The following is a 26,134-nucleotide window of genomic DNA, read 5'->3' as shown; positions in this document are numbered from 1 at the left end:
TTTGATCCCAGCCTGCGGGACTTCCTGAGCTGAAAGTGTGCCTCGGGTTCGGGCCTGTGCCGGGGAGACCGAGGGCCCAGGACCGACAAGGCGCATCGTCCTAGCGGCTCATTTTACTCCCATTAGCCGTGGGGGGACTTTCACTAACGGCAAGGGAGTTGCTTTCAACACTGTTTACATATTGACAAGGTAATGCACATAATAAGACACATCATGAGCCTTTTTAATACTGTAAAACGTGAAACTTGGAAGGAATGAGCTTGTGGTAGGGTCTTTGGGCTTCTTTCCTGATCTGGCTGCCCCATCCCCGTTCACTCTGCGAACGCTGGGAAAATGAAGAAGTCCAGCCCTCAATGGGTGGCGCCGGCCCCAATGCACCCAGAGGAAGGCACGCCCAGCGATCCAGCGGGCGGCACCCCGGGTCACCACGCGAGCAACGCGCTCAGGCCTAGCTGCGCGGCCAGCAGGAGCGGGAGCCCGAGCCCCGGCCCAGGAGCAGCGGCGGGGCCGCGCAGGCAGGTGGTGTAGGGGTCCAAGGCCACTTCGCGCAGCGCGCACACGTGCTCGGCGCGGCAGATCTCGTCGCAGGCCCGCGTGTCGAGGCTGACCGAGTTGTAGACGTAGTAGCGCTGCAGCGTGCCCTGGTCGCTGGCGATGCGGCCCAGCACATCGTGCATGGAGCGGGCGCTGGCATCCGGCACCGTGAAGGCCTTGGTCAGCTGGTACTCGAGCTCCCAGCGCGCTGTTCCCTGCGCGTTCGCCTGGCTCAGGTTCATGAAGTAAGTCATCATGTCCTGGAGAGGGGTCAGGAGACCGGCTATGGACAACTGTCTGCTTCCACGCCCAATCCTGCACCTTGCCTTTGCCCCCACCCTCCATAATGACTGCTATTAGTTAATGAGCACTTACTACTTACCAGATGTGTGTGTGTGTGTGTGTGTGTGTGTGTGTGTGTGTGTGTGTGTGTAAGAGAGAGAAAGACAGAGAGAGAATCTGATAAAGTAACTGTGCTTATCACCCCCATTTCACAGATGAAGAAACTGAGTCCTAAAGAGGTTAATTTCTTTGCCCAGGGTCCTACAGGTGTTCAGTGGCCAAGGCAGGAGTGGAACCAGGTGGTTGACCCCCTAGCCTATGCATTTTCTGTCCCAGCAAGCTCCCAGGTACATAGAAGATGCTCAATAAATATTTATAGAATAAATGGATAAAAAGCAACTTAAAAGAAGTAGGACGGAGTGCCTGGCTGAGATAGGCTATAGAATTGTGGTTGACTGGAGGCTTGGGAAACACCCAAGACCCCTAGGACTCAGGTGCATCTTCAGGACTAGAATCTGGAAGGGTTTATCTGTCCAACATTTTCCACTTAAATCTGTGGATCTGCTTCAGGTCACTAGAGGTGGGGTTAGAGGAGCTGCCATGTATGCATGGTATTTCCTGCCTCCCATTTACAGAGGAAGCAAGGGAGGCCCATGGAGGTCAACAGCTCCTGAGTGGCGGAGCCAAGATTCAAACCCACATGTGTCTGACTCCCTCCCTGAGAAGGATGTAAGGCAGTGGTTCTCAACCTTCCTAATGCTGCGACCCTCACTGTGGTGACCCCTAATTTCATTGTTACAAATTGAACATAATTAAAGCACAGTGATTAATCACAAAAACAATATGTAATTATATATGTGTTTTCCAATGGTGTTAGGCAACCTCTGTGAAAGGGTCGTTTGACCTCCAAAGGTGTCGCGACCCACAGGTTGAGAACCGCTGATCAGGCACGTTGGTGCCCAGGCTAGAACTGCGACCTCTCACATTGCATCTAACGGCCCATCGTGGGTGGGGCCAGGTGCAGGGAGGAGGAGGGAGTCCCAGCCTCTGATTCCTCTTGCGGAATAGAGCCCCCTGAGTGCCCATGTGGACAAGAGATCACACTCTTCAAAATCCTCAGCCCTCTTCTCCATCTTCATTCACTCCAGAATCAAGGACCGAGGTTATCTTACCCAGTCCGTGTTTTAAATGGCATTTCTCAACTCCCAGATTAAATCTCAGTACCCACCTCTTCCTGGGACTCCAGCTGCCTCCTCCCTCGGCATTTTCACTTGCACGCCACTTAGACATCCTGAAGCTAACAGGCCCCAAACCAATTTTCTGGTCTTCCCTCCGAAACTTGCTCCTGCAGTGATCCCGTTGCAGTCAACAGCAACTTCCTCCTTCCAGGTTTTCAGACCAAAGCCTTGGCGTCCTCCTGGATTCCTCTTTCCTCGTACCCCTCGTCCAATCCACCAGCAAATACTGTCTGCTCCGCCGTCACAATATATCCAGGATCTGGCACGTCTCACCACCCCCTGCTACCACCCTGGCCCACAGCACCATCACCTCTCGTGGTTGGTGCAGTCATCTCCTGTCTCGTCCTCCTGCTTCTGCCCTTGACCTCTACAGCCTGTTCTCTGCACAGCAGACATGGTGGTTTTGTAAATTTTGTAAGTCAGCATATTTAATTCTTCTGCCCCAAACCTTCCAAATCCAGAGTCCTCCTACTCATGGCCTGCGTGATCTAACCTTGTCCCTCCCACTCTCTCCTTGTGCCTCCCACTGTGGCCACACTGGCCTCCTTGCTCTTCTAACACACCAGGCACACTCCCACCCCAGGGCAAAAGACTGGCTCTTCCTCCACCAGATGCTCACATGGCTCGCTCCCTCAGTTTACTCGGGATTGAAATGTCATCCTGTCCGTGACACTTTCCTGCCACACCTATGATGGCACACACACTCTGTGACCATCGCCACCACCTGCCTCTTCGCTGTTTTCTTTTCTCCTCAGCACGTATCTCATGCCGTACTTGACGTGACTTAGTTGTTTATTCCTGTAAGGATGTCAGCTCCAGGAAAGCAGTGACTTTATTGTGTTCACTTAGGTATCTCCTGTGCTTAGCACACCGGCCTGGCACATAGAAGATCATTAATAGTTTGTTGAATAAATTAAGGAATAATGTTTCTTTGTCATTTCAATCATCACAAGCACATCCCAGGAGGTGACGGGCTGCTTGATGAGTTGGGAACCTGCATTAACTGCAGTGTAATCGGTGTAGAGAGGACAGACGTGTGGGCAGTGGGCCTGCGGGCATACTTGAATATACCAGGCTGAGGAAATCCATCTTATCTTGGGGACACTGGGGAGCCACTGAAGGTTATTGAGCAGGAGAGAGACAAGTGCTTTAAAAAGATTAATCTCTTCTGTAGTAAGTAGCAGGTGAGCTACCGCAGGGCAGTGCTGGAGGCAGAGAAATTCGGTAAGAGGCCCGTGGCAATGATCCGGGGCGAAGGGAGGTTTGGGGAAGAAGAAATGACCTGATGTGGTGGCAGGATTTGGAGCTAGTACCAGGGGTGTCTGGTCCTGAGTTCTAGCAGGAGGGAAGTAACGTGACCTTCCTGAGATTCAGTGGTCATTAGAGTGTGGATTAGCTGGGAAAGAATTCGGGAGTGTGGTGATGTGTTTAGGGCCCTGCCTTCCTCCCTCCCTCCCACCTCCTCCACCCCCAGCAGACCCAGGGCTCCTGACCTGCAGGCTCAGCGTGTCTCGGTCGTATTCGAACACTCGGATGCCTGGATTGTTGGCACCATTGACCACTCCAGGTAATGTGGTTTTCCATGGGGTGACTCCAGGTGTAAGGAACATGACACTGATGGGGGCACCTTTTAGGAGAGAGACAATGGGACTGTGAGAGGCTGGTGAGAGGAGGGAGGGAGGCTGGCAGGCGCCCTCCAGGTTGAGTACCTGCATCATCATAGAACATCCGAAAGCTGTCCAAGTGGTTGTGCCCGAAGAACTGCCCTGCGATGACTCGATGGTGCTTCTGGACCACCTTCAGGTACTTCTCGTTGAATCCCTCCCGGAACCACATTTTGTTCCCTTTCTTCTCAAAGAACCCCGGGGGCACGTGGCCAATGATGTACACCTACGAGGAAGGCGTGCCAGGAGGGGCTCAGAGATGCCCTCCCCAGCCCTTCATTTCCACCTCTCAAAACCTGCCCATCTCCCCAAAGGCAAGCAGACAGGTTCAAGTGCACCCCCGCTGCCTCCCCTCTTCCGGGCAGATTCCAGTGTTCTCTGTACCCTGTAATGTACACATGCTTCCCACCTCTGCTTTGCCCATGCTGTGCCTGCCACCTGGAGTGCCCTTTTTAATTTCACTTTTGTAATCCTACTCAGACTTCAAAACCCAGTTCAAAGGACACCTCCTCCTGAAACCTTCCTGATCCTCGCAGACTGGTCTCCTCTTGGAGAGCTGGGCGCTGTAACTGAGCCTGCCCTGCATGACTGCGTAGCACATGCTAAGTGTTCATGTGTGATCACATCTTCCATTCCTTGAATCACTCAGCTAACAATACCTGGACCCTTGGCCACCACTGCAAGAAGTAGAATGGGGGTGAGGGAGAGGGCAATTAGGAGAATGAACTTTGGAGTCTACCAGCGGTAGACTACATGAGTCTCCTTTTCCCTCCATTGACCTCTCCCCAGCCACTCCCACCTCCCAGCACATGCCCTCACCCCTCTACTGTCTGTGTCCATTGGTTATGCTCATATGCATGCATACAAGTCCTTTGGTTGATCTCTTATCCCCTCAGCCCCCATGAGCTTCAGTTTTGTCATCGGGAATAGCACCTAACTGGTGGAGCTTTGAGAGTTAAATGAGATAATGCACAGTGAGTGCTCAGAAGCACCAGCCATGAAATCCTGCTGGGAGGTGCTGCTGTTCCATGCAGGGACTCAAGCAAATGAGACACAGGACCAGTCCTCGGGGAGCTGCCAGCCCAGCAGACTAGCTGGACACACCTCAAGGGCAGTGCCAGGGCTGACCAGCAGACCCTGAGAGATGGATGAACAGATTACTCTGACACACATTTCTGTAAAAGAGAAGGCTAAGGGACTGTTTAGCTTTAGCAACTAAAATATCCCTGATTGCCTGCTTCTTTAGCTTTTTATTGTAATGACAGCTTGAACTAAAATTAACCTCTAGATACAATCAGTAGGGTGAGTATCCTTGAGAAGGTATATGCTTCTACAAGGTTGGGTCTTTAAAGACTAAACATAGAGATTCTAACAAAACACCCCAGGGGATAGGACTTGTTTGGAAAAGTCAAGGTAGGGGCTGCCGCCTTCGGCAAGGTCCCCCCAGAGGCCCCCGACCTTTCAGAGAATCCTCCTTACAGGCATTCCAACCAAGTCCCGTGCTTCCCCACAGGGCAGGGCAGCCCCTTGAAGTCTAGCCCACAATGTGGTCTGCAGCCGTGGAGTGTGGCAGAAGTGAGAGAGCACTGTACTTGGAGTCAGGGGTTCTGGTCTTCGCCCCACCACTTACTGTGTGACTTGGGATCATCACCACCTCTCGCAAGCCTCACATCTGCAATGGGCATTGGGGTCCCAGACTCACAGGCTGTTCTGATGGACAAACCCCCCTCCTGGTGCCAGGCTGATAAAGACCCTCTGTCAGGGGTGGGGAACGTCTGGCCCGCGGGCCATATAGGCCCGTGAAATCATTTGGTCTGGCTCTTCCAAGGCATTGGGGCTGAGTTAATTAAATGTTTAACCAAATATAACAGGCTAATTTTTAAGTTGATAATTTTGTACAGCCCGCAAATGATGTTATAAGTATCCGAATGGCCCTTGGCAGAAAAAGGTTCCCCACTCCAATCTGCAAAGAACAGATGAATTTGTGCAGAGGTGGGAGACTCATTCAGGAAGTGATTCCAGAGTGAGAGAGGGAGGCGGAGGAGGTAGGAGCCCTTACCTTTTCCCCAGCTCTGGACGCGTTGCTCAGCACATCTTCCAGCCACTGGAACTGCTGGGCAGGGTCAGCCATGCTGGCCGTCTGCTCATTGCTGGTATAGTACAGATTGGTGTTGAGGACCACAACGCGCCCAGTCGTCCCCAGCAACTTCTCAGAATAGAAAGCACCTAGGACATCACAGCCAGGGGAAATATGAAGTGGAAATATGCCTCTGACTAAACACACCTCTGCCCCCCTTTACCCTCCCATTTCCTCCCTCCCTTAATACTCCCTTCCCATCTTTAGCATAAGATGGGCATCATGGGTTAAGACCTAAGGCTCTGGAGTCAGGTTACGTTGGTTCAAATCCTGCTTCTATCACTTATTAGCTGTGCAACTTGGGAAAGTTACCTAACTTCTCTGTCTGTTTCCTCATCGTATCATGGTGATAACAGTGAGGTGTGTTTGCCCCTCCAGATGCATCATCAACCCTTCTCCACTCGGCTCTTTGCCCTAGGAGCTGACCTATGTGAACTAAGCCAATGAGCTTCCGTGCCACAGGCTTCTGGTTGGACTGACCAATGGGGAGCCCCAGCAGCAGGGAACTGAGGAACAGGAAGAGGAATGGGGTTACCTTGGGCAGGCTGTCTTTGGGTGATCTTTGTCCCCCAGGTGATCTTTGTCCCCCAGGGAGCATTTGGCAATGTCTAGAGACATTTTTTTGGCATTGCAACTGGGGGTGTTACTGGCACCTAGGGGTAGAGGCCAGAGGTGCTGCTAAACAGCCTACAGTTCACAGCACAGCTCCCCCTACAAAGCCATTCTGTCCCAAATGTCAATAGTGACAAGGTTGAGAAACCCTCCTTGAACTGAATTGAAGATCACTGCTTTTTCCTAGTGTATTTGCAAGGAGTCTAATAACGCACTGAGGGTAGTGCTTGGCACACAATAAACTCTCAATAATATTCACTGCTCATCCCCATTAGTGCCGTGGGGTTAAGAGTATGGGTTCTGCTATCACGTCTGCCTCCTCTAAGGGGTGACGTTGGCCAAGTGATTTGGTATCTTTAAACCTCAGTCTCCTTATCTATAAAATAGGGATAAAATCAGTACCAATCTCATGGGGATGTGGTAAAGATGAATTAGATTAGACCTTGGTGTACAATGGGTGCGTATAGTAGCAAATGGAATTAGTACCTTCTTTGAAGCGAGCAATGGATTCATTATTGAGCCAGGGTCTCCATAGTTCTGCTATCTGATTGTAGATGCTGTTGCTCCCTGCTGGGAGCTGGCTTTTGGGGTGAAAGTCATGATTTCCCAAAGCAGCGTATACTTTAGTATCTGGGAAGGGAAGGAAAAATATAAAAATATATATGGGAAAGCACTTTGAGTTAATCATTTTCAGTTGGCCATTGGCCATCAGAGCTTATGGAGAAGAGCAATGAGAAGAAACCCACAGAGGAGGAAAATACAGAGATAAACAGAAAACTTCATTTAATAGAATCTCGCTGAACTTTGCTGAGACCTGGGAAGGAGGAGCGGTGAGTTCTCTGATCCTGGACCCTAACCCCATTCCCAGCAGAAAGTTTTCTGGTCAGAGAGGAAGCATCAGCTGACAAGGAGAAAGCTAGCCCGGCCAGTGTGGCTCAGCGGTTGAGCATTGAACTCTGGACCAGGAGTTCACAGTTCAACTCCCGGTCAAGGCACATGCCCGAGTTGCAGGCTCGATCCCCAGTGTGAGGCGTGCAGATAGCAGCCAATTGTTGATTCTCTCTCATCATTGATGTTTTTATCTCTCCCTCTCCCTTCCTCTCTGAAAGCTATAAAAATAAATATTTTTCTAAAAAGGACACTTAGTATTTAGTGTTCCTTGTTCTTGTCAATTCCGGGGCCATCTTACTGTTAGGGAAACGGTCTGGTTCACTCCGGGAGGCCTTGGGAGTTTCACTAATGAAACAAAAGTATTTACTGAGCACCTCGTTTGTACCGACATGTAGACCTGGTACCAGGCACCCAGTCCCAGTCCCAGAGGCTTTGCATTGCAGCAGGTTGACAGGTATTGGGCAACGAGAGGTGTGTGGCTGTTACGAAAAAGGAAGAGCCACTTGCTGTGGGAGTGTGTAACAGGAGTGGTGGCGTCGGGGGAAGGCCTCCTAGAGGAATGAGCCTATGAGGGGAGGGGAGGGGAGGGGAGGCTGTCAGCCTCATCCCCACTTTTATTTTACCACTGTGTCTGGCGGTGTGTAGTAGTTGTTCAATAAATATTTGATGACAAATAAAGACTCCTCTGAGTTCAGGGCAGGGCATTTTCCTTATATGAACTTGGCTCACCCCAGGGAGCCTCCCATTCTCAGTTGGGGAAATGCCTCTAACAAACCCTTTGTCCTGTATAGCCTGCCAGGTCTTGAGAGCTCTGCAAAAAGGAGGAAGTTACAGAATTCTCACCAGGAATTGTTCACAAAGCAGGAAGCCATCATTGTAACTGCCGGGAAAAACCTCACCTCTCTGAAATAAATGCTGGCAGCCATTAAAGATCCATTTAAGAAAAACACGAATTCCTGGAATCTCAAGGGCAGAAGAGAAGGGAGAGGATCCCTACCTCTTTTTGCTGCTTCTATGGGTCAGACTTTTTGGAAGCTCCTTACAAGCCCCATGAGGTCATGACCTGACGTCTAGTTCCACCGCCAAGTCCCCTACCCCTAAACTTATGTCTCCCATAGTAGACGCTCAATACGTATTTGTTGATGGACAAAATGAGTGAATGGGTTGGCTTCTTTAATCCTCACAGCAATCCTCTGGGCAGGTACCAGTATTTATTTTTCCCAGGGAGAAATAGTTTTGATGAGATTACCCAGCTAGTGCGTGGCAGGGCCTGGAAGGGGCTGGGTCAGCAAGCCTTCTACATCAGCGTTCACCACTCTACATAAAACGATGCATCTTACAGTCGATGGCATCTTGGATATTAGGAAATTCAGCAAATGTACAAGTGTATGATAAACTGGAAAACCTTCTAGCCCAGCCAGCGTGGCTCAGTAGTTGAGCATCGACCTATGAACCAGGAGCTCATGGTTCAATTCCTGGTCAGAGTACATGTCAGGTTGCTGGCTGGATCCCCAGTGTGCGGTGTGTAGGAAGCAGCCAATCAGTGATTCTCCCATCATTTCCATGAATAAGTTCTGTGTGTATCCGTAGGCCAATTAGCTCTCATGTTCCCTGCAGGGCTGTTGGAAGTGCCTGGCACAGAACTTTCCCACAGCCACTATTGTCATGGATGAAGGCCGCTACTGTCCCATGGCTTTACCCCTCGCTGCTACTGTCACATGGCACCATGGGGTTCAGGGAATGCTGTGGAGGACTTATGGCAGGCTCTCACCCGGGAAGACCTCTCTGATGAGGTTGGTCAGGCGTCCCACAATTTTCAGCACAGCTGCTTCTCCCAGCCTCTCGTTGGGCACGTGAGGGGTGTCGTCCCTGCAAAACACCGCCAAGCCAGTTTGGTGTGGGCAGCTCAGGATGGGGAATGAGAAAAGGGGTACGGGGGGTGGGGGGCTCTGCTGTGAGAAAAGAGGCCGTGGAACTGAGGTATGGCCAGGCTGAAGTTGGGAGTCACGCAGGACAGAGTTCAAACCCAATGGCTCTGCCATTGACCTGCTGTGGATCCTTGGCTGGTTATTTAAACTCTCTGAGCCCCCATCAGCTCATCTGTAAAATAGGAATAATAATGGCACCTACCTTCTCCTGTTTCTGCATTTAGATCTTTAGGGCTTGCAGTCCCTAAACCCCAGTGGGAGTGGCTGCAGTATTCATCCCCCAACTTAAATGGGGGAGTTCTCCACATGCCCAGGCAAGCCATGGCCTTGTCCCAGCCACAGTGAGAGCTGCACTGTGGGGCGTGGGTACGGTGTTTGGGCCAGGTTCAAGCCTCGGACTAATGAAAGGACAGGGTCCTCTCATTGCCACGTGCAAGTCCCAGCTGGAGGTCAGGGCCCTCCCAGCACAATTATAGCCAACAGCTATGGTTGTAAGCTTGAACCTGTGGTCCGAACACATGGCCCCACGTGCCTTGTGCTAGAGTTCAGGTGCATGCAGTTGAGCAGGGTTGGAGCTCAAGAGAATGCTGCAAACAACGTGATCACGCCCCTGCTTTGCCTCGTGACATCTGCTATAAAATAAAGACACGGCTTGTGGGCGCTGTCGTTGTCACCCCATCAGGGAGGCAGCGTCCCACTGAGACCCAGCTATTATTCTCTTGTCTGTCTTTTCCTTAATCCTTTCACCCCCCACTCAGGATCACCCTTGGTCGTGCAGCCACACTGCACTCTGCTGAGGCCGGGACACGGAGGGCAAGGGCACAGGCTTTGGAATCAGCCACGCCCAGGGTCCCTTTGAGCTTCAGATGAGGACTAAGGGGGACAGGGCAGGAAGGTGCCAGGTGGCAGGCGGCAGAAACCCAGTGGAAGGTAGCTGTTATGTCGGCTCTCACCCTGTCCAGAAGATGAAGTCTGGCTCCGGCTCGATCTCCTTCATGGCGTAGATGGAGGAGTTGATGAGGACCCAGGGAGAATCACAGAGGTAGTCACCCCAGGGGCCCGAGTTGTACACCGGCCTGGAGCCAGCTGAGGGGCAGACCTGGAGGGGGTCTGTGGACACCTTGTAGTCAGGGTCCAGGTGCAGGTCAGAGATGTGCCAGAACCTCCCTGCAGGGGAGAGGAGACCCTTCTCAATGCCGGGCCCTCCTGAGCCCTCCTGGGCCCTCCTGAGCCCTCCCGAGCCCGCCTGAGCCCTCCCGAGCCCGCCTGGGGAGGCAGTGGGAGAGCCAGGAGCTGGAGGAGGGGAGGTGGTACAGCTGAAAGGGTCCAGAGAAAATGGACCAGGGGCCCAGGTCGATGTGGCTCAGTTGGTTGAGTGTCAGCCCATGCACCAGAAGGGTCACTGATTTGATTCCTGGCCAGGGCACATACCCAGGTTGCAGGTTTGATCCCCGGTGGGAGCATGTATGGGAGGAAACTGGTCAATGTTTCTCTCTCACATCGTGTCTCTCTCTCTCTAAAATAAATATTACAAAAAGAAAGACAGAGCCTGGCCAGCGTGGCTTGGTGATTGAACGTAGACCCAAGAACCAGGAGGTCATGGTTTGGTTCCCAGTCGGGGCACATGCCCGGGTTGCGGGCTTGATCTCCAGTGTGAGGCGTGCAGGAGGCAGCCGATCAATGATTCTCTCTCATCATTGACGTTTCTATCTCCCTCTCCTTTCCTTTATGAAATCAATGAAAATATATATTTTTGAAAGAAAGAAAGCAAAGAGAGAGAGAGAAAGGAAGGGAGGGAGGGAGGGAGACTGGGCCACAGGGTTTGCCCAGGGAGGCAGAGTGGAGCGGAGCACAGGCTTCTCTGACCCTGAGCTGTGACCTTTGACAAGTCCCTCTCCATCTCCCCACCTCAGCATCCCCAGCATCAACATGAGGGATTGGGCTGAGGCGTGACCCTCAGAAACCTTTGGGAGTTCTAAGGAAAGTGCTTATCTTAAAGCAAAGGTGGGGGAGGGTCAGGGTTAAGCAAGCATACTAGGTGTGATCTTGGGCAAGTTTCTTCACCTCTCTGAGCCCATAATTACTAGTAGAGCCAGATTTTATCATGCTCCAGGGAAATATAAAAATCAGACCTGGCACTGGCTGGTGTGCTCAATGGTTAGAGCATTGGCCTGAGCACCAAAGTATCTCGGGTTTGATTCCCGGTCAAGAGCACATACCTGGGTTGCAGGTTCGATCCCTGGCCCCAGGCCCCATTTGGGGGTGTGTGGGAGGCAACCAACCGATCCCCTCCCCCGCCCCCCGCTTTCACTCCCTCCCTTCCATTCTCCAAAAAAAGAAATCTGACCTAGGAGATGGCTTACCAAATGTGTTGTAAGATGTTGCTAATTAATACCATCAAAAACCTGGGGAGTAGATGTGGACATAATGTTAGGCCAGAAAAGAAGGAATGTGGTTTCAGATTGGGCTGGATTCCTCCTGTGGGTGTGCTCAGTGGTTCTAGAATCTAGAATCTAGATGCAGGGCGGCAGGTCAGGCCACTGGGAGGCGTCCTGTTTGCTGAAGTGGTCGAATGAAACCTGGTCGCAGCTCCAAACCACGGGAGGCTGAAATGCCAATAATCTCTTGGTGCATTAGAGAGAAGGGAACCCAGAAAAACAGGCTACACGGAGTGGGTTCGCTTTCCGTACCCAGTACCAAGCCTGATATAGTTTCAATGATGTTTATTGAACAGGGTTGGCCGCTGCCCCAAATCCTGTTTCTGGCTAAAACAAGGGTGAAGCCTGGGATTTCCTCACCCTTCACCATTGCTGCCACTTCGGCCTCCATTTCCTGTGTCGCTCAGAGCCAACAGTCAACACCCGCCCAACCCTCAGGAAACTGGGCCTCGATGTCAGGCTGCTGCTGCTTTCAGAGTTGGAGAGCCAGGCACCACCCAAGCCAGGGGGCAGGCTGGAGGGTGAAGTCTGGCCCCTGATCACCACTTCTTGACTTTTCCTCCCTGGTGAGTCATAGCTTTTACCCACCTTTCTGAATCTAAATCTGGTCTCAAGAAAGAAGCAGAAACTTGTTCACACTAAGGTGTAAATGACTGTCCAAACAATTCCTTATCCCTCCCCTGGGCAAGAAATCATTTTAAAAGCAACATGAGCCGAAACCGGTTTGGCTCAGTGGATAGAGCGTCGGCCTGCGGACTGAAAGGTCCCAGGTTCGATTCCAGTCAAGGGCATGTACCTGGGTTGCGGGCACATCCCCAGTGGGGGATGTGCAGGAGGCGGCTGATCGATGTTTCTCTCTCATCGATGTTTCTGACTATCTCTCTCCCTTCCTCTCTGTAAAAAATCAATAAAAATATGTTTAAAAAAAATAAAATAAAATAAAAGCAACATGAGCCCTGGTGGGTGTGGCGAAGTGGTTAGAGCATCAGCCCACAGACTGAAGGGTTGCAGGTTCGATTCCAGTCAAGGGCATGTATCTCAGTTGCAGGCTCAATCCCTGGCTGGAATCAGGATGCGGGAGGCAACCAATCTATGTGCCTCTTTCGCATGAACGTCTCTCTCTCTCTCTCTCTCTCTCTCTCTCTCTCTCTCTCTCTCTCTCCCTTCCCCACTTCCACTCTCTAAAAATCAATTTTAAAAATATATCCTGGAGAGAAACCAAGATGGCGTCATAGGTAAACACCTGAAATTGCTGCCTCGCACAACCACTTCAAAAATGCAACTAAAAGACAAAACAGACATCATCCAGAACCACAGGAAGGCTGGCTGAGTGGAAGTTCTACAACTAGAAGGAAAGAGAAAAGCACACTGAGACTCAGAGGAGCTGCGGAATGAAGTGCAGAGGTACGGAGGCTCGAGCGTGCGCGGAAAGTGGCTGGCAACTGAGGACACAGGTTTCTTTTGCAATCGGGAGGGAGGCACAAACTCCCTACGGCCCTGACTCCAGTTCCGGGCGAGTCCCTGGGGACCCAGACTCATACGGGGAGAACCTGGACTGTCTGGCGGAACTCAGAACTCGAGGGCAGCGTTCTTTCAGAGGTGCTTGCAGCGATTACTGCTGGACACTGAGACACGGGGCCACTTAGGGCAGGACTGAGGAGCAGCCATAGCTGTTTGCTCCGCCCTGTTGACTCCCTGAGACCCTGCCCCACCCAAGCTGCTAGCAGAGGCTTTTGCATATGAATGCCCTGGCCCTTTGCAATCTGAAAATTACCTAACAAACTGCAGCTGGGTCAGAAAGACCCAGAACATCCAAAAGAAGACTCAAGGTCCCACAGCAGCTTGCATTGCTTCACAGCTGGGCCTCATTGGGGCATCTCCAAACCCCAATCAAGGAAGAGGAATCTGCAGATCTCTCCGTAGCTCCTGCTGGGTAGCCTCAGGCAGAGGCTAAATTAGCACCTCCTTAGCGGTCCAAGAGCCTGTGTGCCCAGTGGTCAGATTGGGACCATCCAATTACAACTCCTCAGAGCCATAAGGGACACACTTAGGGGGCAGACTCAGTGAGCACCAAAGCCCCACTGAAGCAAGTCTTCCCCCGGAAGGGTGTCTTCAGCACAGAAGTTCTCCCACTGTAGACACAGCTGATTCTCACAGACAATTGGCCTGGAGGTCAACTCCTCCCAGTGATAATTACAACAATCAAGGCTTAACTACAACAAGACTGTGCACACAGCCCACAAAGGGGTGCACCAAGAGTGTCCACCTCAGGTAATTGGGGAGGCTGAGCCACTGGGCCCTATAAGACACCTAGCACACAAAACCACTCTACCAACAGAGGGAAGCATAAAAAATGCAGAGACAAAGAAACAGGTCACAAATGACAGAAATGGAGGAAAGCAAACTACTGGATATAGAGTTCAAAACCACAGTTATAAGGCTTTTCAAGAATTTTCTAGAAACCTCCGATAAATTTAGTGAGACCCTCAAGGATATGAAAAAGGACCAACTAGAAATTAAGCATACACTGACTGAAATAAAGAATAATATACAGAGATCCAACAGCAGACAAGAGGATCCCAAGAATCAAGTCAAAGATTTGAAATACGAAGAAGTAAAAAACACCCAACTGGAAAAGCAAAAAGAAAAAAGAATCCAAAAATATCAAGATAGTGTAAGAAGCCTCTGGGACAGCTTCAAGCGTCCCAACATCCGAATTATAGGGGTGCCAGAAGAAGAGAGAGAGCAAGATATTGAAAACCCATTTGAAGAAATAATGACAGAAAACTTCCCTTATCTGGTGAACGAAATAGACTTACAAGTCCAGGAAGTGCAGAGAACCCCAAACAAAAGGAATCCAAAGAGGACCACACACACCAAGACACATCATAATTAAAATTCCAAGAGAAAAAGACAAAGAGAGAATCTTAAAAGCAGCAAGAGAAAGACAGCCAGTTACCTACAAGGGAGTACCCATAAGATTGTCAGTTGATTTCTCAACAGAAACTATGCAGACCAGAAGGGAGTGGCAAGAAATATTCAAAGTGATGAATAGCAAGAACCTACAACCAAGATTACTTTATCCAGCAAAGCTATCATTCAGAATTGAAGGTCAGTTAAAAAGCTTCACTGATAAGAAAAAGCTAAAGGAGTTCATCACCACCAAACCAGTATTATATGAAATGCTGAAAGGTATCCTTTAAGAAGAGGAAGAAGAGTGCTCGCTTCAGCAGCACATATACTAAAATTGGAATGATACAGAGAAGATTAGCATGGCCCCTGCCCAAGGATGGCATGCAAATTCGTGAAGCGTTCCATATTTAAAAAAGGAGAAGAAGAAGAAGAAGAAGAGGAGGAGAAGGAGGAGGAGGAGGAGGAGGAGGAAGAAGAAGGGGGAAGTAAAGATAAAAATTATGAACAACAATTACATATTTATCAACAAGTGAATCTAAAAATCAAGTGAATAAAAAATCTGATGAACAGAGTAAGCTGGTGAATATAATAGGATCAGGGGCATAGAAAGGGAGTGGACTGACGATTCTTGGGGGGGGAAGGGGTGTTGGGGGTGTGGGAAAAGATGGACAAAAATCGTACACCTATGGATGAGGACAGTGGGGGGGGGGGTAAGGGCAGAGGGTGGGGTGGGAACTGGGTGGAGGGGAGCTATAGGGAGGGGGGGAAGAGGAACAACTGTAATAATCTGAAAATAAAGATTTATTTAAAAATATATATATATATCCTCAGGTGAGGTTTAACAACAACAACAAAGACAGCATATATCAAGCACCTAGCACAAGCATGGCCCAGCATGGCCCATCATAACTGCTCAGTAAACAGATGTTAGCTCTTCTTGGACATTGTCCTTAGTGCTTGACTGTTTTGCCCAGGCGCTCAGCTGCTCCTGAGTAGGGTCTGAGGAAGTGGAAGACCAGAGGACTGACCAGGACTGAGCTAGCTCCACAGGGACAAGCGAGGAGCAGAACCCTGCGCCGGTCCTTCCCCTTGGCCTCAATTTCTGCAGCTGCAGAAAGGGTGCTGGATCATCGCTAAGGTTTCATGCAAAGGACTCCAGAGAAGGGCAGCGAGAATCCACAGGAAAAGTACAGGTCCCGCCCTCCCACTGACTCCCCTCTAACTGCATGGAAATGTAGTCCTCTAACAGGCAACTCAGACTGGACGTATCCCCAGTCACACTGCCGTCTCCTCCTCCCTCATATCAGGGAATGACACCTCTGTCCTTCCAGTTGGAGCCCCCTCCTCTCTCACACCCGCTATCTGTCAGCAAGTCTTGTTCAGAAACAGACCCTCTCCCACCACCTCCGGCCCTACACCCCAGGCTGAGCCGCCCTCCCCTCTCACTCAATGATGGCAGTCGCCTCCCCCTGGTTTGGCTGCTTCTCCTTTCCTAGGGTGACCCACCGTTCCGCGTTGCCCGGGACTGCAGGAGTGTCCAAGGCGCCAAACGTTAAGTGGCAAAATTATGAAAGTCCCAGGCAGACAGACACGAGTTGGTTCCCCTGCCTTCCTGTCCTTACAGCCTCTCCTCAGAACAGCCCGAGGCTCCTTTTAAACGTTTACATGTCGGATCACATCACAGCTCTGCCTGAAACCCTCTAATGGCGTTCCATTTCACTCCGACGCCTTCCATCGTCTGCAAGTTTATACAGGAGCTGGTGCCAAGCCTCACCCCACCCCCGTGCTTCCGTGCCCTCATCTCTACCACCCTCCGTGTCCACTCTGCTCCCGCCACGCTGGCTTCCTCGCTCCTCCTCACACACATCACCTGCATGTTCAGCTCAGGGCCTATGCACTGTCCTTCCTCTTACTGGAATGTTCTTCTCCAGCTGTCCACATGGCTCTTTCTCTCACGGCCTCAGGTCCCTGCTCAAATGCCACTTTATTTGATGGCTCTGCTCTGGCCACCCCACAGGAACCCGCTGTATTCTGCTTGGTTATTTCCCATCACACTTGTCATCTCCGGGAATACTATGCATGTACACATGTCTTTGGGGTTGTTTCTTTCCAGGTGAAGGGATGCTTCGGGAGACCTGGGGGCTTTGCTTGTTTTCCTTTCTTTTCCGGTTCCTGGAATAGCTCATGGTACATGGCAGACCCTCAACCAATATTTGTTCAGTGAGTTCACCATCTCCTGCCAGCGGGCCGGGTCTTATGTCTCCACTTTACCTCTTAGCAAGGTCGATGTCCCTCCCCTGGCCAGCTGTCGCCTCCACTTATAACGTTCAGGCTCAGACGGCACCCCCCCCCCCCCCCCGGCACCCCGCCTACTAACTCTCTCGGGGCCTCTCTGCCCAGCTCCATGCCTTGCTATTTTTAGCAGCACCTCCAGCTTCCTATGAGCAGCTTGCAGCAACTCCGATCCTGATGAGACAGGCCCGTAAGCCAGGACAAGTGAGACAGGAAAACAGACAGACAGTATACTGCCATCTAGAAAATCTACATGCCAAGCAGTTTGCAGCCATCTAGTAAATCCTATCTTCCCTAAACCAAGGACACTTAAAAATAAACGATTGGCTTAAATCACCCTACTCGGGGAGACATAACAGAAATCCACGTAGTGCCACTTGCCAACCATACCTAAGGACAGATAAAGTTAAGAGAATAAACTGTATTCGGGTACATCAGCATAAGACCGGCCCTCAGTGCCCAGCCTTTAAAACCCCTCAGAAGGAAGGTCCTGCACCAGCTTTCCCTCCCAGGAGCACACCCGAACCTCTCCCCTTCCCCCCTCCACAGGCCTGCACCTCCTAAAGGGCAAGGGACTCCGCGAGGCTTGCAGCCAGGGCAGCGGCAGTTCGTCCCAGACAAACCTCCTGAACCTGAGCCCAAGGCCCCCTTTTTTCTGACTTCTTAGCCAAAGCAGCCCAGCCTAGGCTCGTTTCCCCCGCCCTTCCTTGTTTCCTTGTCCCCAGCTTTAATAAATATCCTTTAAAATTCACCTGGACTCCGGTTGTGAATTTTTTCCTGCAGGAAGTCAAAAACCCACACACTACTGCTGGCCCGTGGCAGACCCTCTCAGGGCCAGGTCCCCTTTCCGGGAAACACTGAGTTCATAATACAGAACGAAGACATCAGAGGCATTGGCAGAGCCTACCTGGTCCAGCCCTGGCGACTCCCCAGTGGGCCAGGAAAAGCAGCAGCTTGAGCAGGCTCATCCCTGGGGCTTGCGTCACAGGGTACGTGGGATTTTCCAGGAGCTGTGGTTCGAGCCACAGGCTTCCTAAGTAGGTAATGGTGGCTGCTGGCCTGAGCAGAGCTTCCTGTCCTGTTACCTGGTGTTTCCAGTCATGGAAGGCTCCTCTGGCTTTTCCTCCTTTGCCCAGCAGGGTGTGAACTGGGTGCACACGGGGTGCTACGCCAGCCAGACCTTTGGATTCTGAAAGAGAAAGCAGCACCCGTCCCACGGTTACAGGCTAGTAAGAAGCTAGGAAAATTCCAGGACAAGTGGAATAGGGGAACGAAGACAGATGGATAAATAGCAGTTTGCAGCCACCTATTAAATCCTTTCTTCCCTAAACCAAGGACACTTTGGTGTCTTTGCACTTCTCCCCAGCCAGAGGGTAAATAGCTTAAATCGCCCTACTCAGGGGGACAGAGAGCAGAAATCCAGTTAGTGCCATTTGCCAACCACACCCAAGGAGAGACAAATTAAGAGAATAAACCTCATTTTGGGACATCAGCATCAAGCTGATAAATAGTCTATTGGTCCTCCCCCAGGACCTAAATGCCCATGAAGTATGGTAGCAATCATCTCAGGTAGAAACTATAGTTTAACTTTAACCCTGCTGTTTGGCTTCTGTACTTATTTGCTTTGTTTAACAATAGAAAAGTTATTTTGATTTTCTGAATTATATAAATCATCCCATTCGATTAAATACCCTATTGATTGTAATGTGAATATCCCATGGGTTGTGGTCATACTGGTCTTAGAAAGCACATTTTCCTTTACCTGGGAAGGACAGCACAGTTATCCCAAGGTCAGAGGGCTCCAGTTAACGTGTCCCTGTTGACTCAGTGTTCCGGACACCCAAAACTGTAATTTAGATAACATGCTTAAGTCTGACCAGGTTCCTCATTCCAGACCCGAGGGCTCTAGATAATGTGTTTCTGTCAATTCAGTGATCCAGAGACCCAAAACTGTAATTTAGATAACATGCTCCTTCTGTTTCTATAAACTGCTTTTTTTAAAAATATATATATATTTTATTGATTTTTTACAGAGAGGAAGGGAGAGAGATAGAGAGCCAGAAACATCAATGAGAGAGAAACATTGATCAGCTGCCTCCTGCGTGCCCCCCACTGGGGATGTGCCTGCAACCAAGGTACATGCCCTTGACTGGAATCGAACCCGGGACCCTTCAGTCCACAGGCCGACGCTCTACCCACTGAGTCAAACCGGTTCTGGCTGTAAACTGCTTTTTTGCAAACCAGGTTCCTCATTCGAAACCTTGAGATGTAATCAATACCTTTGTGATCTTTGCCTATATAAGTCTGGTTTTGCCACCATCTTATCACTATGAGATTTGGGGAATGGCCCCTCATAGTCCCGGATTTCAATAAATGTGACTCTTTAATTCGACTTCTTGAGGCATCCTTCTGAGATTCGAGGGGTACATTACAACATCCAGCCTTTAATCCCCATGCCACTCCTTCCCCTCCCCTTCCCCCACAGGCACGTATCTCCTAAACTCCGAGGACCCCATGAGACTTGCAACCAGGGGAGCAATAGGCAGCGGCAGCTCATCCTGGGCTAATCCCCTAAACCAGCCGTGGGCAAACTACGGCCCGTGGACCGGATCCGGCCCGTTTGAAATGAATAAAACTATTGAAAAAAAAGACCATACCCTGACAGAACTTGGAAGACAGAGCCAAGAGACACAGAACCTACACACAGAACTTAGAAGACAGAACCTACACAGAACCTAGAGACAGAAGAACTTCGCTGGAGAGAACATGGCAAAAGATCCTGGACTGAACCTGACTACAAAAATTGGCAAGAGAACCTGACTAGAACCTGGTGACTGAACCTGGCTGGAGAACCTGGACAGAACCTGGCTGGAGAACCTAGCGAGGGAACATGGCTACAGAACCTGGCTGGAGAACCTGGAGAACCTAGCAAGAAAACATGGACACAGAACCTGGCTGGAGAACCTAGCGAGGGAACATGGCTACAGAACCTGGCTGGAGAACCTGGAGAACCTAGCGAGAGAACATGGACACAGAACCTGGCTGGAGATCCTAACCAGAACTTCGCTGGAGATCCTGGCTAGGCTGCTGATCAACTGAACGCTGTCTCCGTGTCATTCCTTCTTTGCTGACTCCATCCACACCTTTGGGGACCCCTGGACCCGCTGGGGTTGGACCCCAGCACTGATGTAATCCCCAAAGACAACAAAGGCCAGAGAAGGCGTGGCCTGATTCATATAGAATTTTAAGGATTTTATTACAAACTCAAAAGGGAGAAACACAGAAAATACTTTTCATGATATTTGCACATGTTTACTCCTCATGAAAAGGAGTACACGTGCTATTTGTAGGAAATCGGACTCATAGACTATAGACTTGCAGTAATGAAAAGTTTTCCTGTTTATTACCTTGAGTATGTGAATTATAAAGGAGTATCAAATTTATAAAGAGTTTCCACTAGGATACTTCCCCATTTGAGATTTTTATAAACATGTATATAACTCAGAGATACATAATAGGAAATACAAGATAATTAAACATTTCATTAAACTAATTAGATATCTGGCCTAAAAAAAAAAAAAAAAAAAAAGACCATACCCTTTTATGTAATGATGTTTACTTTGAGTTTATATTAGTTCACACCAACACTCCATCCATGCTTTTGTTCCAGCCCTCCGGTCCAGTTTAAGAACTCATTGTGGCCCTCGAGTCAAAAAGTTGGCCCACCCCTGCCCTAAACCCACATAGCCTCCCGCTCCATGCCTGAAATCCCTGCTTCCCCATGGAATCTTTGTCCTACCTTATATAAGCAGCTGGCTTATGGGGGGCTGCAGAGCAGATGTTTGTGGATGGCCTGCTGCTCTCCCATCCCGCCGGCAGTTTGGAGTAAACGCTCTTATATAATTCAACCCTGTCTCTGCGGAATTGGCTCAAGTGGTGACAGGCAGCCGGGACTCATTGGTTGTTGGGTTTCACGCCCCCCTGGGAATTGAATCTGGACCTTCTGATTCATAGGTCCACGCCCAACCACTGAGCCACACTAACTGGGCTCCACGTTCTTCCTTGTTTCACTTCCTAAATGTATTTTTGCTGCGGTCAATGCATTCATGCTTGCTTTTCTACACTTCGTCTCTTGATTGAAATCTTTCCTTCAAGAAGACAAGAACCAAGGCCTCCTTGTCTCATCGGTAACACCGCCAGTTCCTCAGAGCATGTCAGTCCAGCCAGCAACTGGTTTCTTGAGGGCACTCACCTAACCCCAGTCACGGGGAGGCAAATGTCATAAGCTCTTGGAGAGCAAACAAACCTGTAGAACATGGCTGGGCTTTGCCATCAAAGGAACGTCACTGTTAGTTGGGGATAAAGCTGCTCATTCACAAATGAATCACGACTATGAGTCATCCATTCATTCATGCTGGGAACCATGTCCCAGGGAGACGGAGGGGACCCAAGGCAGTCCTGCCCTCAAGATGGGGAGGTAACCCACTGGACGGCATGCATTTCAGCATATTCAGTGGCTTGACAAGCCGAGAGGAGGGATCTGACTCAGACTGAGAAGGTGACAGGGGTTTAATCTCTTATTATTGAAAGTGGGAGCGGGGTACGGGGTGGGTGAAAAAGGTGAAGGAGTTAAGAAGTACAAGTAGTTTGTTACAGAAAAACAGTCATATTCAGGGCCCTGAGCCACCCCAGGGAGGAGGAGGGCATCAAAATAACCACCAGGACTGAATTTTGTGCCATTTCAGCTGTTGATTTAACAAAAACAAGGCAGTGTGACATTTCTTGCACCAGAGCCTATGGCCTGATTCATACCTGCTGGACAGTATCTGGGGCACATTGAGGTTCGCTTGGAAGGTAAGCCAGGGGACTGGTGGGGAAGGAGGACAGGCTGAAAGTCTAGGGCAGGCTCAGGTGCTCCTTGTAAACCCATTGAGGGGTGCTAGAGTCCCACTCAGCTTTTGGCTGACTGCAAAGACTTCTTTTAAATACCCCAGTTTTTTGGTCAGTGTCCCCAGAAAGCCCCCCATTGTTGTGGCAGAATGCACAGGGAATTCCGGATCCAAAGCCTGAACTGAACTCGTGGGGAGGCTCTGACCTATATATCTCTTCCTGTGGCGGGCCCCTGAGGGTCCCCACAGCTTCCCCCAAGTCAGCTGTGACGGGGCCCTGGGGTTAGGCCCTGCAGCTCCGCCCAAGTCAGTGTGGGGAAGTAAGACTAGTTTTAACCAGATACTGAACTAGGTTGCAAGCCCTTCTACCCCCATTTTCCTTTTCACCATCACCACCACCACTACTAACCCACAAGGTATTCCTGTGAGAATAGAAACAGGCACCCCTCGCCCTTGTCCGGCTGGTGTGGCTCAATGGATTGAGAGTCCTCCCATGCACCAAGAGATAGTGGGTTTGATTCTGAGCCTGGGCACAAGCCTGAGTTGTAGGCTCAGTTCCCAGTGGGGGGCATGCAGGAGGCAGCTGATCAATGTTTCTCTCTCATCCATGTTTCTATTGCTTTCTCCCTCTCCCTTCCTCTCTATCTAAAAATCAATAAAAATATATTTTAAAAGAAAGAAAGAAAGAAAAAGGCACTCCTTTAGGCCTGTGTGTGGATTAGAAAAACATGCCTCCATCCCAGACAGACACAGCCAGAGCTCAGAGTGGAGCAGGAGGGTTTCAGCCCTGACTCAGCCCTCTGCCAGGATTTTGCTGCCTAAATAACAGTGGCTTCTTCCTGGGTCCAGCCTGACCAGCTGAACCCGTTTGTGCTGGGTTTACTGAAAGAGGTAAGAGAGGCAGAGAAATCCGAATGGTTGGAGCTTTGCCTCTTTAAGTACAAACCAGTCCCTCCTCTTCAAATTGCCCACGGTACTTATTTGACTCTTGGCAATTGTAATCTACAGAAAATCTCCATCACTGTTAGGGAAGAGTATCTACACTAATAAAAGAGAAACATGCAAATTAACTGTCCCTTTGCGATGCCCACAAGCCACGGCCACCAGCCAATCAGGAGTGATATGCAAATTAACCCAACAAAGATGGAGGAGGCCGGAGTCGGGATACTTGTGTCGCAGCCACGGCTACCATGCAAGCATCCTGGCTCTGGCCACTCCAGGCCTGTTGGAGACGCAGAAGTCAGGGGAGACAGAGAAGTCCGGCTCCAGCACCTGAGGCTGGTTTTGGCCTGGGAGATAAAGAAGCCACCTACCCCGTGATCCCAGGCTGCAGCCGGCTGGAGAAGCCACCCACACTGAATCCCAGGGGAGACAGAGAACCCGGGCTCCAGCGCCTGAGGCTGGCTGCGGCCTGGGAGACGAAGAAGCCGCCTGCCCCATGATCTCAGGCCACAGCCAGCTGAAGAAGCCGCCTGCCCCACATCCACCTGCCCCATGTCCTCAGGGAGGCTGAGAAGCTGGGCCCCAGCGCCTGAGGCTGGCTGCGGTCTAAGAGACGAAGAAGCTGCCTGCCCCGTGATCCCAGGCTGCAGCCAGCTGGAGAAGCTGCTCACTGCCCACCTGTGGTCCAGGCGCCAGCGCCTGCAGCTGGCTGCAGCCCAGGAGACGGACAAGCCACCCACCCCGAGGTCCCAGGCTGCAGCTGCCGGGAGAAGCTGCCAGCCCTGTGGTCCAGGGTGCCAGCGCCTGTGGCCCGGGAAATAGGTCCCCTCTTCTCCCACTGCAGTCATTACTCCAATATTCCCCTTCTGAATTTCTTTCCTCTGCCGCAACCCAACTCCACTTTTCATTGGAAGGATATGGAACAGAGCAGTGTTAAAAGCTTACATTTTTAAGCCGGTAAGGTTGATACTTACACATATAAATGGAAAACTAGAGTCCTTAAGGTAACAAAGGCTACAAAGGGAGGGGGACAGGGACAGGGCATGACATATTATATCCAGCAATCCATCTGGGGACTGAAAACTTTGCAATGATGACAATTAGTGAAGCTATGAATCAACTAACATAGTTGACAGGGACAATTCTTCCATCTTTGAAAATATCTACATCAAGTCTGTTTAAAATGATTTTCATCTGCATAATCTAACACATTCTGACAAGACCACCACCACCAATGTGGTCAGTGTTGTGCTGATAAATGTTTAACAACTGGCTCTCAATCAAAGAAAACAAACCTCTGATTTATACTGTCGGCCAACTTCTGTGGCACAAATTCTCCATCCAAGGCTGATTTCAGCTGCTAATGTGATGCCACTAAATGCAGAGCTGAGGAGAAACATGCAGTAATACACTATTATATTCTACCAGAAAGACCCAAAAGATATAAATAATGTCAAGAGTGAGAACAGTAAAGTGTAGTAAGTAATTGAGGAATGATGAATTTAGAGTATGTATTACCTTTGGTTTTCATGTAATTTATTCACTTTTAAGATTATATAATTTAATTTTTAATAATGAACATGTTTAACAACCAGCTTACAAAATTCCTGAAAATGTGTGAGCCAGTGAGAGCAGGCTCTAGCACAATACTGAGTGGAGTGTAATGGTTAAATGCCAAGGCTCACGGGTTTGAAATGAGACTCAGCCACTTTTGGGTTTTACTGGTCAAGTTACCTGATCTCTCTATACCTCCGTGTTCTCATCTGTGTCATTACAGTACCTACTGTATAGAGTTGTTGCAAAGATAAAATGAAATCTGTGTATGACACAGCACAGTACCTGAAACAATAATTCACTCAATTTGTTATAAACTGTTACTGCCTCAAAACGTTGTTGACAAAATTACTCATGCTGAAAGAATGACATTTTATTGATGAGAAAAATGCCTTATTTTGCGATCGACATGGAGACAGTCAATTTTGCTTCCTAGGCAGCAGATGGTAATCTACTACTAGAAACTGCAAGGGGAAAAATGACCGCAATCAACATGATCGAGGCAATGTGTTATTAGCTGGATCATAAAGCAGAGAGGATGCCATGCATTCTGGGATGCCTCTGCAGTAAGAGGCTTCACCTCAGGTATTAATTCTGATCAACGAAGCATCAGACTTAAGATGAATGGTGAGAAGGATTCTGAGGCTGCTTCTAGACTTAGCAGGAATAGAACTTCAATACATAAGTTACTATGGTTAATGATGGCAAGAAAAAACACACCATGATCTTGCCGGGAGCCGGTCCATCCTTGCTGTTTCAAAGGACCTGGCATATATGGCATACTGTTCTTAATATGTTTGCTCACCTTCTTGGCACTATGTGTTTTAACCAAGGTCACCTCTCTGAGAAAGGTTGTTTCCCCAGGTAGGGATTTTCCCCTGAAGTTAGGGAGGGAATAAAACCTCTTAACTAAGTGCCAGGCGGGTAATTAATCACTTTAACTATGAACAATGATGCTTAAGCTACATAATCTTTACTCCCTGGAATGGAGATAAGAAACGCCCTAACCTTTGTAATAGAGATTGATAGGATTGAATCAACTGGTATAAATACAGATGTAATGAGACAGAAAGAGACAGAACTTAGAACACAGGATTAAGAAGACAGAACCTACACAGAACCCAGAGACAGAAGAACTTTGCTGGAGAAAACATGGCAAAAGATCCTGGACTGAACCTGACTACAGAAATTGGCAAGAGAACCTGACTAGAACCTGGTGACTGAACCTGGCTGGAGAACCTGGAGAACCTAGCAAGAGAACATGGACACAGAACCTGGCTGGAGATCCAGACCAGAACTTAGCTGGAGATCCTAAGCAGAACCTCTCTGGAGATCCAGACCAGAACTTGGCTGGAGATCCTGGCTGGAGATCCTGGCTAGGCTGCTGATCAACTGAACACTGTCTCCGTGTCATTCCTTCTTCGCCGACTCCGTCCACACCTTTGGGGACCCCTGGACCTGCTGGGGTTGGACCCCAGCAATGATCTATTCTAATAAAAGGGTAATATGCTAATTAGACCGCATGTCTTCCGCATGACCATCCACACATCCTTCCTGACAAAGCCGGACCTGGGCGAAGCCGCCTCCTGGCAGTCCCGGGCACCAGCACCCTGTGGCTGGCTGTGGCCTGATAGACGGAGAAGCCGCCACCCTGTGGTCCCGGGCGCCAGCACCTGCAGCTGCAGCCCAGGCGAAACCACCTGCCCACCATTCCCTGCAGCTGCAGCCGGCCTGGGCAAAGCCGGCCTGGGTCCCATGCGCCAATGGCTGACCAGAGGGAGGGAAGCCCAGGTCCCAGGTGCCTGTGGTCAGCTGAAGGA

At 50.0% G+C, this 26,134-nt stretch overlaps 1 protein-coding gene and 1 non-coding gene across 2 annotated transcripts; one reads left to right on the top strand and one right to left on the bottom strand.

The window, feature by feature from the left end:
* Positions 1–199: 199 nt before the first annotated feature.
* Positions 200–20,855, bottom strand: SMPDL3B (sphingomyelin phosphodiesterase acid like 3B). The gene is made up of 9 exons (XM_036351669.1): positions 20,729–20,855; positions 17,837–18,118; positions 10,240–10,453; positions 9,130–9,227; positions 6,954–7,097; positions 5,778–5,944; positions 3,764–3,944; positions 3,548–3,681; positions 200–794 (listed from the first exon to the last, which is right to left on the bottom strand). Exons 2-9 carry the CDS (start codon positions 17,895–17,897, stop codon positions 423–425), a joined length of 1,371 nt encoding a protein of 456 aa, XP_036207562.1. The 5' UTR covers positions 17,898–18,118; positions 20,729–20,855; the 3' UTR covers positions 200–422.
* LOC118677805 lies at positions 14,942–15,048 on the top strand. The gene has a single exon (XR_004974531.1). It is a non-coding gene; the product is annotated as a U6 spliceosomal RNA (small nuclear RNA).
* Positions 20,856–26,134: the final 5,279 nt, after the last annotated feature.

This window comes from Myotis myotis, unplaced genomic scaffold (genome assembly GCF_014108235.1).
Source record: "Myotis myotis isolate mMyoMyo1 unplaced genomic scaffold, mMyoMyo1.p scaffold_m19_p_2, whole genome shotgun sequence".
NCBI lineage: Eukaryota > Metazoa > Chordata > Mammalia > Chiroptera > Vespertilionidae > Myotis > Myotis myotis.
This window is presented reverse-complemented; position numbering and strand designations above follow the sequence as displayed.

Excerpts from the sequence above, each read along its gene's own strand:
- SMPDL3B (XM_036351669.1), bottom strand. The coding sequence starts at position 17,897 with ATGAGCCTGCTCAAGCTGCTGCTTTTCCTGGCCCACTGGGGAGTCGCC. Across the intron at positions 5,945-6,953 it reads CATTGCTCGCTTCAAAGAAG|GTGCTTTCTATTCTGAGAAG; the intron begins GTACTAATTCCA and ends GTGATGTCCTAG. Across the intron at positions 3,945-5,777 it reads CGTCCAGAGCTGGGGAAAAG|GTGTACATCATTGGCCACGT; the intron begins GTAAGGGCTCCT and ends CCTTCCTCGTAG.